Source organism: Pantherophis guttatus, chromosome 15 (assembly GCF_059756535.1).
Source record: "Pantherophis guttatus breed Tessera chromosome 15, ASM5975653v1, whole genome shotgun sequence".
In the NCBI taxonomy this organism is placed as follows: Eukaryota; Metazoa; Chordata; class Lepidosauria; order Squamata; family Colubridae; genus Pantherophis; species Pantherophis guttatus.
In genome coordinates this window covers 15412651-15425617 of record NC_142077.1, presented here as the reverse complement: position 1 = coordinate 15425617, position 12967 = coordinate 15412651, and the positions used below count along the sequence as shown (strand labels likewise).

Here is a 12967-nt window from a genome sequence, read left to right as displayed (position 1 = left end):
CGCACCGCCCCTAAGACAGCTATTCAAACTTCCCGCCCGAGGCTGGCAGCCAATACGGGCGGGTGTCCTTATAAGGACATAACACTAAGAATGTCATTTTGTGCTTCTATATCCTTAATTCTTTGGGCAGCTGTTTTTTTGAATTGTTCTCCTGTTACGCAAGAGACAGGAAGGCCACAGCTACTTCCAAAATTAATCAGTTTAGTGATCCAAGAGGTTTGTGATTGTGAGTTTATCTGCTCTAGTAAGCATAACTTGGGGAGTCTATCTGTCTCCATTTCATTGACTTTGTACCAGTGGTTACATGCTTTGATCTTGGATAGTGGATGAATTGTATACATTCCCAATTCAGCTCTAACTGCTGCAGCAGATGTCCTTAGATCTACACCCACAATACAGCTCAGGTGCTGGGACTGTGTTTGTTCTAGTACTGTGGTTGAGTATAAATCCCAAACTTCTGCTCCATACAAGAGCATAGGGGGAACCTTTATATACTTCAATTAATGGGCCAGGGATTGAAGGTTAGGGATAACTTTTTGCTATTGGACATCAATTTTTCTATGTTATCATTAATACAGTCAAGTTGATAAATCCCCTTCACGCAAGAGTTGATCTAATATGTAGATTCTAGAGTAAGCTAATTTGATGAGATTTAATTTAAATATTATAAAGTTATTCTACTTAGAAACCTTATTTGAAACTGCATTTAAAAAGTTTGATGAAATAACAATGGTTTTAAATCAATTTAAAGATGATAATCAGAAGCAAGCAACTATTGTTGAATCGGATGAATTGGATGGACGGACTGGAACTTAATTTGTTGCTGGCATCCCTGAAGAAGGAGTCTGGTTTGAAGGCAGGCTGCTTGGAGATGGCTGGAGAGGCCATGGACCCCGAAGACTCAAAGTGGGCAAAACGGACTGAAAAAATGCAATTTTTCAAGAAGGGAGATTGGGGAATGGACTTGTCATATTTAAGTGGAGAACAAATCTTAAGAGTTATCGTGTTTCAATTTACAGGAGATCCTGTGACTTTGGGGAATGGAAAGCAGTTGCTCGGAAAGATCCTAATTAAAGTTTAAAGGAAATGTATTATTATTAAGCATCAAACAAAGATATTGAATCATGAACAGATTCAGGATGGATCAGAGATAATGATTGTGGTGGTCTGTGGTAGATAAGAAGCCCCTGCAAATTGTCTGAGAGTTAAAAATAATAGCAGATAACAGACAGTTTTGAAATTTTGAAATTTAATTTTTTTTTTATTGTTAACTTCATTTTTTTTATATACAGCAGACAGATGACAAGTCAAGTGGTTGCAATATATCGGTAGAAGATTATAATTGTGGGCGTATTTTGCAAGGGGGAGAAATGTACATCTGTCAGTATTCAACTGAGGAACAATATATGTGTATGTGGTTTTATCTGTTTTTAATGCACAATTTTTTTAAAAAATGTTTCATCTAATTTTGTTTTGTCTTTGTAATAGTTTTATTTTTTGAAGTTTGTATTTTACTTTTTTGAATAAAATAAAATTTAATGAGAGGAATATCAAGTTTCCAGAAACAATATTTATCATCAGCACACACAGAAGGGTGCATATGTAAAAAGCAGTAGAAAATTATCTGATTTTTAGCAACTAGGACTTGACTAACTAAATAGAGTCTCATATAAGAACATAAATGATGGACTGGAAGAAAGATGAGGGACCCCAAACTTGATATGCATGTTTGTGAAAATGATCTCAAAATCGTAGTTAACTGTGAACAGAATCTGAGTCAGCAGGAAGATGTTCATGGAAAGAAGGCAAATGCAGCCATAAGAATCTCAGGAAGTGAAAGTTCTGGTTTGGGGAGACCCCAACTCAAGGACCAGGTCCCCTTGCAGGCACCAAGCATGGACGAGAATTTGCTGTTTTAGAGCTGAGCCAGTTAAGCAGAGAAGTTCAGTCTCCTCTTCATGGATTGTCAGAATGCAAAGACTGAGCAGCCATCAGTCAGAGAAGCTTTAACAGGGATTCCTGCAGAGAGGAGAGGTTCGGCTAGATGGTCTCAGGGTCTCCTCCAAATTTATGAAGGCTGTCATGCCACAACATATAACTATTGTGCTGTTGTTGCTGTAGCTCCACCTAGTGGCCGGGGGCAGATAAGCCTAACTGTATGGTCTGAAGCCAGACTCCCTTTTCTCTCAGCCTTTGGAGGAGACGGAAGCAGCCGGTTTGACCGAGACACATGGTCATCCAGAGGCCTCCGTCCCTCACACGGAGCATCGCTGGAGAGGTTCCAGCTGCTTCTTTGTTGGCTGTTAGTTAATGCTGCCTATCTCCTATTTATATTTGATTCTCACTCTTTGCATTTCCTCAGTTTCTCTGTGCCCTTTTCTCCCAATGAAACACCCAGATCCACCCCAGGCTCCCTTTCACTGGAGGAGAAGAGGGGGGTTTAGCTGCCTGTTGAGCTGCACACAGACCCACCTGCAGTGGGGACGGAACAAAGGGGAAATTCCACCATGCTCATCACAAACCCACAAATACAGGAATTCATTTAAAAAAGAATGCAGCATTTTCAAATGAGCAGAGTTTAATATCAAAATGCCATGATATCTACTCTTTGGAACCATTATTCCCTGAGTAATTGAATTGGCCAGATCTGTTGAGATGTTTCCCCTCCTTCTCCTCTGGATTCCTCCTCCAAAGGATCTCAGATTAATGGATCCATATCGGGACCCCCATACCTGCCACGGCTGCAGCCTTGGAGACCACAAACTCTTTTCTCCCTCCTTCCTTCTCCTCCTCGATCTGGAGGAATAAGCGGCATTCAAGGCCTGGGCCAGAGTCTTCATCATACTGTAATATTTATATTGATTTGGGATCTCTCTTCTTTTCTCTTTCTCCTGGGTCTCCAGTGGAGCATTCTCGGTGCATCTTCTGCGGCCTTTGACAGAAAAGACGTTCTTTGAAAGAGAACAGAGAAAATAAAGATCTGGAAACTTTTCTTCCACAAAGAAATGGGGTTCAAAGGCAGAATCAATTGGCCTTTCTTTTACCAGATATTCAAAGTTCCAAATACTATGGATGTATTTGTAAAGTCTGCGCTTGTCCATTGTATACCCTGCAAAATTTCTGAGGATCCAGACTTTCCCTTCAATGGGTCCTGGCAGACGCATAAATGTTAAATGGAAAGGAAGAATTCTGTCCCAAATGATCTCATATTTCATGTAGTGAACAAAGACGTTAACTTGTCTCCACTTAGAGAGGGAATCCCTGAGGTATGCTGTATATCCACGTGTTGAGAACAGTTGTGATATAACCACACAAATTCCACTCCTGACAGGCACAGGAGGAAAAATCCTCATGAAATTCTCTCCATTTTCTGTGTCTGAAGCAAAGAGGCCAATCAGGGTCCATCTGAAATGGAGGAGCAGGTGGACAATTGCTGGGTACTGGAATCCTTCTTTGGGGAGCATCCGGTGGAAAAAAGGGAATTGACTTTTATCACTCAGAACCTCTGAAACAATGTCCTCACTGATCTGAAAAAGCAATGAAGAAAGCTGTTATATTTGGGATCAGATCAAGTCCAAAATATTAGATTTTAATAAATCCAACCTGGTTCTCATGAATGTATTAGAATAGTTTGTTAATCAGGCATTGTTTAAAATATTAAAGACAGAATATTAGCAAGATTGTATCATAATAATGGAAAATAATAAGCGAATTAAAAAAACAATAAAAATGTAAATCATATTACTGTATCACCCCTACAATTTACCACAATTAGATTAACACGTGAAAATGCCAACTGGAGTATTCTATTCCAATAAAGGACCTATTATAATTTCCAAGGATTGATGCATCTTTTTTTGCTTCTCTATCCCAGATTCTTTCTGGAGGAAATTTTTTAACTTCTTTCTCCAGTTGTACAAGAAACAGGCAGACCTCAAAGCCCAATAAGATTTGTCAGTTCCATAATCCAAGTTTGGTCTTTAATTGAAGTTTTGTCTGTTCCAACAGCCACAATTTTCAAAGTCTGTCAGTTTCCATACATTACATTTTATGCCAATATTTTCTGATTTTCTGAGAAAAAGCAGAAATGTGTAAATTCCCAAATCAGCTCTGAGGGCAGCAGTTGGAGTCCTTTTACCCACCCCAAGATACTCCTCAGAGGCTGAGATTGGGTTTAATAAAAAAACTGGGCCTGAGATACTTTAATAATTGTGGCTGAGGAAGCTGGAGAGCTATGAGGTTTTCATTTAAGCACCACTTTCACTCCTGCCCTTTCTTACAATCCAAGTCTATACAATCCAATGTGTAAGTATGATAATATCACATTATCTGTATAAATCAGTGTATTCCAATAGGAATTTAGCAGGCTAAACATGTATACCTATAACAGAACTTATAACAAAATAAAAGGGTTGGAAGGGACCTTGGAGGTCTTCTAGTCCAACCCCCTGTTCAAGCAGTAAACCAGGCATAATAGCAGTAACTGTGAGAGGGATCCTGGAGTCTTAATGGACAAGCAATTAAATATGAGTCAGGAGTGTGCAGCGGCAGCCAAAAAAGACAATGCAATCCTAAATCGCATTAACAGGGGGATACAATCAAGATCAAGAGAGGTACTAATACCACCCTATGAAGCCTTAGTAAGACCACACCTAGAATCCTGCATCCAGTTTTGGTCTCCACACTATAAAAAAGATGTTGAGACTCTAGAAAAAGTGCAGAGAAGAGCAACCAAGAGGATTAGGGGACTGGAGGCTAAAACATACAATGAACGGTTGCAGGAACTGGGCATGGCTGGTCTAGTGAAGAGAAGGACCAGGGGAGACATGATAGCAGTCTTCCAATATTTCAGGGGCTGCCACAGAGAGGAGGGGGTCAAGCTATTTTCCAAAGCACTTGGAGGCTGGACAAGGAATAATGGATGGAAACTGAACAAGGAGAGATTCAACCTGGAAATAAGGAGAAATTTTCTGACAGTGAGAGCAATCAACCGATGGAACAAAAGCTGCCTTCAGAAGTTGTGGGAGCTTCATCACTGGAAGCTTTCAAGAAGAGGCTGGACCGTCATCTGTCAGAAATGGTGTAGGGTCTGCTTGGACTAGATGACCTACAAGGTCCCTTCCAACTCTGTTAATCTGTATCTATCTATACTATTCCAGACAAGTGGCTGTCCAGTCTCTTCTTAAAAGCCTCCAGTGATGGACCACCCACAATTTCTGAAGGGTAGACATTCCATTCCTCATCATGAGGAAATTTCTCCTTAGTTCTAGGTTGTTTCTCTCCTTCATTAGTTTCCACCCATTGTTTCTTGTCTTGTCTTCTAGTTCTTTGAAAAATTGGTTGACCTCTTCTTCTTTGTGGTAGCCCCTCAAATTTTGGTACATTGCTATTATTTCACCCCAATCCTTTTCACTAGACTAGATATACCCAATTCCTGCAACTGTTCCTCATATGTTTTAGTGTCCAGGCCCATAATCATCTTAGTTCCTCTTTTCTGCACTCTTTCCAGAGTCTCTACATCCTTTTTTTATAATATGGAGACTAAAACTGGATGCACAATTCCAAGTCTGGTCTTGCCAAGGCATTAAAAAGCAGTATCAATAATTCATATGATCTTGATTTTATCCCTCTGTTAATGCAACCTAGGACTGAATTGACTTTTTTGGCTGCTACCACAGACTGACTCTATCTGGGGGGTGATGCTGCCTATCCCACATATTTTCAGCTTCCAAAGAAATAGGTTGTGGTTTCTCTGTCAAAGCCTTTCTGAAATCCAAGCACTGTATACTACATGCACTGCATTTCATTGGTCCACTAATTTAGTCATTTTTGTCAAAGAATGAAATAACCTTTATTTATGATCTGTTTTTTGACCCTGCATTAGTCCTAGTAAGTCATTCATATCTCGACTGAGGGTTCAAATATGCATCTTTCCCTTCCCCCTTGGTAAGCATAGATCCTTCTTCTCATGGCTCCATTGAGCCCAAATCTCCCTCTCAAACAAGGGCTTGGATCAGGGCCAACAGGCTGAGCTCCATTTTGAGAGGAATCAATTTTCTCCATCATATTCCTCTGTTTATTGAGTCAAATGCTGCATCTAGAAAGCAGCAAACCTTATTTTACCTCACTGATATAGATGAGATATTTCAAGACAAATTTGTTGCCAATATTAGATTATTAACTTATGCCTTATTTCTTATAAAATCTATATAGCTTTTAATTCTACCTAAAACATTCTGGTTCTTCTGCAAGGAATACATTTTTCTCAGGTTTATCTAAGAGGGTCATGGCATACATTTTAGCCACAATATCTACTAGTCTATTTAGTCTATAGTTGCTAGAGTCCTTTTTATTCCACATTCTAGACAGATAAAATGCTACTATTGCCAACTTCTAACCCAGTGGATATGGCAGACATTATTTATCTGTGAAAATGAAGATGCCAATAGAGGCTCCAACAACCAGGGATATTTTTTGATCAGTTAAATAGTTGTTAGAATGTCTTCTTCAGCGAATGTTTTGCTTGCATTTCAGGCCTTTTATGATGAATCTCAACATACACATAATGGGGTAAAATATTGAATTTTTTGCTAATATGGAGAAAAGCAGCTCTTGAATTCTAGGGTGAAGACATGATTGCATCTATTGCTCACCCACCACCACCCACCCCTCACTTTACCAGAGGGAGAAAAATACACACAAACCTGTGGGACTTTGTAGATGCCTCCTAATGTTGACATCTGGATGGAGATCTCCCTCTGGGCTACATCAAAAAGAGCCAGAATGTTCTCCTTCCTTCCACAGCTGTAGTTGGGGACATTGGCTTCTCCAGTGGAGAGCATGTCCAGCAAGACATCTGAAGTGCGGAAAGTGCTAATATAGTTGTCATGGATGTTGTAGCCAAGTGTGAGGTTGTGTAAGAGATGGGAATTCTTGTTGACCGTTTGAATGTTGAAAATGAATAGTAAGCAATAAAAAAATAGGTAAAAAGTCCTATTGAAAAAAAAAAGTTGTTATAATCAACAGCCACAACAAATAGTTTTGTTATATATAATATATATAATCCTCCACAAGCCTACTGAGCCCTAAGCCAACATTGATCCAAAAGCAAAGATCAGTTACACAAATATGGAAATAGGCTGAGGTACGGCAACTACAACTGATTCCACCCCTTTTTTAAATAAAATTCATTATTCAAGTGATAAATTAAGGATTGAACTGAAGAAGGAAAATAATCTGCAGGCCTTTCAGCTTTTTTTCAGACCCCTTTTTGAGTCGCTTTCACAAAATCAGACCAAAGAGAGAAGCCATGGAAATCAAAATCACTCAGGAAATTAGACATATCCCCCAATATAGGAATAAATGAAAAATAAAAAAACTGAAAAGAAGGAGAGTGTTAGAATGGAGGGAGTGCAACTCCATCACCCTGAATGACTTACCAATCATGGAAATCAAACTGAAGAGAAGGAGCCACATTGAAAAGCAACTTTGTATGCAATATTTCCGTTCCACTGCTGACTATACCAATGAGATGGTCTCCTGGTCTGTAGTAGCTCTGTGGTTGTTTTCCATCCTGGTGCTTCAAACTCAGCAGGCATTTCATTCTCAGCTTCCCAGAGACTGAATGGGACAAAAGCAGCATCAGAAGCAGAAGCAGGAGGTCCATAATTGATGGGGTGAATCAATCAATCTCTTTCCTGTTTCTAAAGAAGAATTAGAAGAATTCAAAGGACTCTCACAAGGTGGAATATGATCCAGTTGCTTTTTCTCAACACAGAGAAACCCTCAGTTTCATCTGGAAAGGAGAGACGTAGATTCAAGAGCACAGACTCTGCCTGTCCCAAACCTCCATATTTCTCTGCCCAAAGTCTCCCCTGAAGGATTCGGCCAAAGAGCAGAGCTGAGACTTTTACCATAATTGTACTTGTCAAGAGGGATCCCTGGATAATTCAACTAGTTCTTGCAGTCAAAGATTGTTGGGAAATTCTCTGGAGGAAAATGAAAGGGAAATAATCCCCATGTGATTCAAAATAACAGGGGCAGGGATGGAATTAAATCAGTCATCTAGAATTGAGAGGTTTGGGGGCTCCATGCTTGAAAGTGGCCCCGGAGGGAATACACGGCACCTGTGGCTGAAGAAACAAATAAATCTGATATTTGTTTGCATAGTTATGAAAGACAAAACTCCGGGGGCCAGTTAATGCTGGAGCGTGCTACACATATGAAATAGCTGCCAGCTGAGATGGAACTTTATTTTGAAAGCTAATGCTCAAGGGCACCCACAAAAGGACTGATGCAATAGTGTGGCCAGACTCCAAGAACAAAATAAACTTTAATGAAAAACTAGTTTTTTGAACTTTGCGGAGTTAAAAAAATCACATCCACAGAGAGAGAGGGGGGGGAGAGGGAGAGAGAGAGAGAAGTTAGAAAATAAGAGTGAAAAGATAGAGAAATCAAGACTGCCTCTCAGCCCATGTGGGGAGGGGAGGGAGGGAAGGAGGGGAAGGGAGCTCAGGACCCTCGTGTTGCAGATGGAAAGCTGTTATGCAAAATCCCCTTCAAACTTCCATCTTCAGAGACCTGGGAATGCGGAAGCCCATGTCCCATGTTCCCCTGCCACCCTTTCCCATGCAGAGGCCAGGCAAGGGGGCTCTTGCAGGGATGCCAGACAGGACTCTGCCCGGCTGAGTGGGGAGCCCCTCTTGGGAGAAGGAAGCTGGGGTTCCTGTGGGGGAGAAGCCATGCAGGGCTGGGTCTTCCAACGGGGATCTGGGGTTGCCCAGGAGGAAAAGGGGGTCGGCCTCACCATAGAGGGTGAGGGACCCTCCATGATTCTGAGGAAGATGGGGGTCCCCCATGGCCCCTCCAGACCTTCCAGAGCCCCCAGCTAAGGAGACCCTCTTCATTGCAGCCTTTTCTGGGGAAGGGGCTTAAGCCCTCCTCCCTCTGCAATTCTGGGACCTTTTGCCTCCTTCTCATCCCCCTCAAAGGTCTGAATTTTGCTCTTTATCTGACGACACCCCCCCTTTGGCTTGACTTCTTCAGCCTCTTCTCCATCAGGCTGAGGGCAGGGAAACTCCCTGGCAACCGTCTCTTCCCCCTCTTTGATTGGCTACAGGGTTGTCATGACGAAGGAGGCAGGAATAGAAGCAGCAGTAGAGAGAAAGAGAGGCGGGACTTTTGTCTTCCCTGAGAACTGGAGGATTTCGATGCGAAATCTGCTTTCTTTTACAAAACCAGTTATATTATTATGGAAAAGTAAAAAGTTGAGTTTTGATTTTAATGCTTTATTTTACTGCAACAGAGGAAGTCTGAAGTCAGGGCTTTTTTTTTCTTTTCTCCCTTCCTCCCACCTCTCTTTCCCCTCCCCTCATTTCTTCCTCCTTTTTTTGGTAACTTATTCTATAATCTAATTAAAAATTTTTTTTAAAGAACTGGAGGATTTGAATGCGAAATCTGCTTTCTTCTGTTCAGATGCAGCCCAGAATCAGAAGGAGGGAAGGGTCAGAGAAAATGAAGGAATATTTAAAAATATATTTTAAAAAACAAAGGAAAACTTAGACTTTGACAGAAGGAAAATAAAAAGCAAACACCAAAAAAAGAGAAATTATCAAACTCTGTAGAAAAAGTTCTTTAGCTCTGTAGAGTGTGATCCGTGAGATATACAGCAATTAAAAGCAAAGAATGATAAAAGTCAGCCTTAAGCAAATCTATTGGAGAGGCAGAGCAGAAAGATCAGAAGATGAAGTGAAATTGGACGTTTAAAAAAATAGTATCGTCAAACAGCTTATAGAAAATAGCTAAAATAGTTATAGTGTTAACATTACTTTCTACACAGGTTGAAAGGATGTAGAATTTAGAATTTTTCTTTATTTTGATAACAAAATGTATAAGCTTTCCTATTTCTGAAATAAAAATCTCACCCCAGCCATTAAAGGGAGAGACCAAAAAACCACCTCCAATTTTACGCGGGAGAAAACCCGAATAACCAAAGACCTACATACAAACACCCGCGAAAACCTCAGAAAACAAATATATATAAGTGTCTTGGCGACGTTTCGACGAAGTCTCATTCGTCATCTTCAGGCTGGTGTTTTCGGCTTCGAGCTTCTAGGAGCAATGTGTGATCGCAGCTGTTTCTTCCTTTTAACTGCCAGTGGGGGTGTGAACTGATTGGGTGGGAGCTTGGCTGTGTTCTGATTGGTTGCTGGTTTGTCTGTGCTCTGATTGGATGGAGGGTTGGCTGTGCTCTGATTGGATGGGGGTGTGTTCTGTTTAGGTGGGGGCTTGGTTGTGCTCGGGTTAGTCTGAGTTACAGGGGGATTTGAGCTGGTGAGCTGCGTTGCTGTTGTTTGGCTTCACGTTCGTGGTCGTGCCACATCTTCATGGTGGGTGTCAGTTTGCTTCCTGTATGGATTGGAGGGGTTTAAAGTGGCTAATGATGCAGCTGTGGTCTGGCTTCTGGTTTGTGGTCATGTCTCATCGGTGTGGGTTTGCTTTTTGCGTGGATGTGTGGTGGTGACATCCTGTGTGGTTTTTGTGAGTGTGGGTCTGGTGTCATTCTTTGTGTTAGGGACTCGTTTGTCAATGAGGGTGGGTTTCCAAATGGCTGGTAGGCGGGAGGTATCATCTTGTTTATTCATGCTGTGTGGGCGTTTTTCTATCTCGATGGCTTCTCTGATTATTCTGTTGTTAAAGTGTTCAGTTTTGGCGATAGTTCTGGTCTTTTTAAAGTCAATATCATGTCCTGTGGCTTTCAGGCATTGGACCAGGGAAGAAGTTGGTTCCTCTTTTCTGACTGAGTTCTTGTGTTCTTCAATGCGTGCACTTATTCTTCTGTTGGTTTGTGTTACGTGTTTCCAAGGATCTTACCCAATGACTCCAACACGAAATGCAATTGAATCAGAGTTCTTTATTAATCAGATGTTTCTGTTACAGGTAAACATTTGGAAGCACCTCTGGATCCCTGGACCATACCTTATATACCTGGGAGGTGGGGCCAAGGTAAGGAGGGATCAGGGGAGGGTCTAAGTGGATGGATGGGTTTAACCCTTACTCTGCCATGGGGAGGCAACATTAGGCATTTACATGTAACAAATCCCCCTCTAAATGCCTAACAGTTGGAGCTGTGTGTGTATGTTGTGTGTGTACACCTAGTCTTGAAGTTAGGTAAACGTGCTGTTTATTCTGCAAAGGTTTGGTCAGGATGTCAGCGATTTGCTCAACAGTCTCGCAGTGTATAGCCTTGATAAAACCAATGTTCGTTAACTGTCTGACGTGCTTATGCTTAATGTCTATATGCCTTGATCTCTGGCCCATAGTGTCTGCCATGGATATGTCTATGGCTGCCTTGTTGTTGTTGTTGTTGTTGTTGTTGTTTTAATTTGATTTATATGCCGCCCTTCTCCGAAGACTCAGGGCGGCTTACAATGTGCTCAGCAATAGCCTTCATCCTTTTGTATATTTATACAAAGTCAGCTTATTGCCCCACAAACTGGGTCCTCAATTTACCTACCTTAGAAAGGATGGAAGGCTGAGTCAACCTTGAGCCTTGGCGAGATTCGAACCCTGCAGTAATTGCAGGCAGCTGGTCTTAATAACCAGCTTAATAACAGGGTGCCTTAAACCCCTGTACTACCAAGGCTCTTGTCTGAGGTTGTCATGAGGTTGTCCTCATGTATTATTATCGGGTAGGCTGGCTCAGTCCAGATGTTGGAGAGCAGGTCATTGAACCATGTCAGGTTGTTGGCTGCCTTGGAGAGACAGATGTATTCTGCTTCCGCTGTAGATGTGGCCACCAGGTTTTGTTTCCCAGTGTACCAGTGCACTGGGCAGCCGTTGATGAGGAATACATAGCCAGATGTGCTTTTCCTGCTCTTTGTGTCGCCTGCCCAGTCAGCATCAGCATAGCAGGTTAATATGGGCTCTTTGGAGCTCACTGGCTCTAGACTTAGGTAGGCATCTATGCTGTACTTTAGGTATCTGAGCACGCATTTTACACCTTCCCAGTGGTACGTCTTTGGATCGCTGACATGCCTAGACAAGAGGTTGAGCGCTAGGAGGGTATCTGGCCTAGTCCAGTTGGCTATATATAGAAGGGACCCAACGACAGACCTATAGAGGGTATTGTCCTTAAATGTTTCACCTTCTTCGTTCATGTGTTTCAGAAAGTCAACTTGCATGGGTGTTTCGCATGTCTTGGCATCCTTCATGTTGCACTTGTGTAGTAGTTCCAATATCTTCTCCTTTTGGGAGATTCTGAATCCTTTCTGTGTTCTGTCGATCTGGACACCCAAATACTTGTTTACCTTTCCCAGAGTTTTTAGTGCGAAATGCTTCCCCAACTTATCAGCGAAATCATCACATTTCTGTTTATGCTGGCCACAGTACAAAATATCGTCCACATAAACAAGCACATATTCAATGGATGTGCCCTCCCTTTTGGTGAAGAAGCATAGGTCAGCGGAGGTTTGTATCCTATTTAACCATATTTGGAGATTAGACAATTGTAGAAGAAAAATTCAGTGTGGGATAAGAAACAATGTCTTCTGTTTTTCAAATTCCTGGATGTTCCCATTCTAGTTTTATCCCTTTCTGGAGAAGAATGAGTTTTTCAATATTTCTCAAAGAAAACTGTACTTGGACCAAAATGGAGAGATAATGGCAGATCTGTGCATCAAAATCTTCTTGGTTCTCCCCAAGGAGGATGCCAGGAGAGAGTTTCTGGCATATTTTGAAAGGCAAAGACTTACTATCGACCAAGATGCTCTTTCACGGCTAAAGTTGCTCAATAAGGTGGGAGAAATTTTGCTGTCTTTTCTCTGTTTTCCAAAGCCTGAGGTCCCATTTCAAGTGGGCAAAGCCTGGAGTCTCCAGGGTGGTTGGCCTCCCATGCCAGGTGGTGTCATCTCATGGAAGTTCTTCAAGAGACGGGACCTAAGTGGAGTGGCTTTGCCATGTTTTATGG

General features: G+C 41.7%; 1 protein-coding gene across 1 annotated transcript; it reads right to left on the bottom strand.

The window, feature by feature from the left end:
* Positions 1-1488: 1488 nt before the first annotated feature.
* On the bottom strand, positions 1489-12619 carry LOC148111972 (uncharacterized). Its single transcript, XM_087879185.1, has 3 exons — positions 7440-12619; positions 6705-6993; positions 1489-3527 (listed from the first exon to the last, which is right to left on the bottom strand). Exons 1-3 carry the CDS (start codon positions 7664-7666, stop codon positions 2418-2420), a joined length of 1626 nt encoding a protein of 541 aa, XP_087735311.1. The 5' UTR covers positions 7667-12619; the 3' UTR covers positions 1489-2417.
* Between the last annotated feature and the right edge of the window lie 348 nt (positions 12620-12967).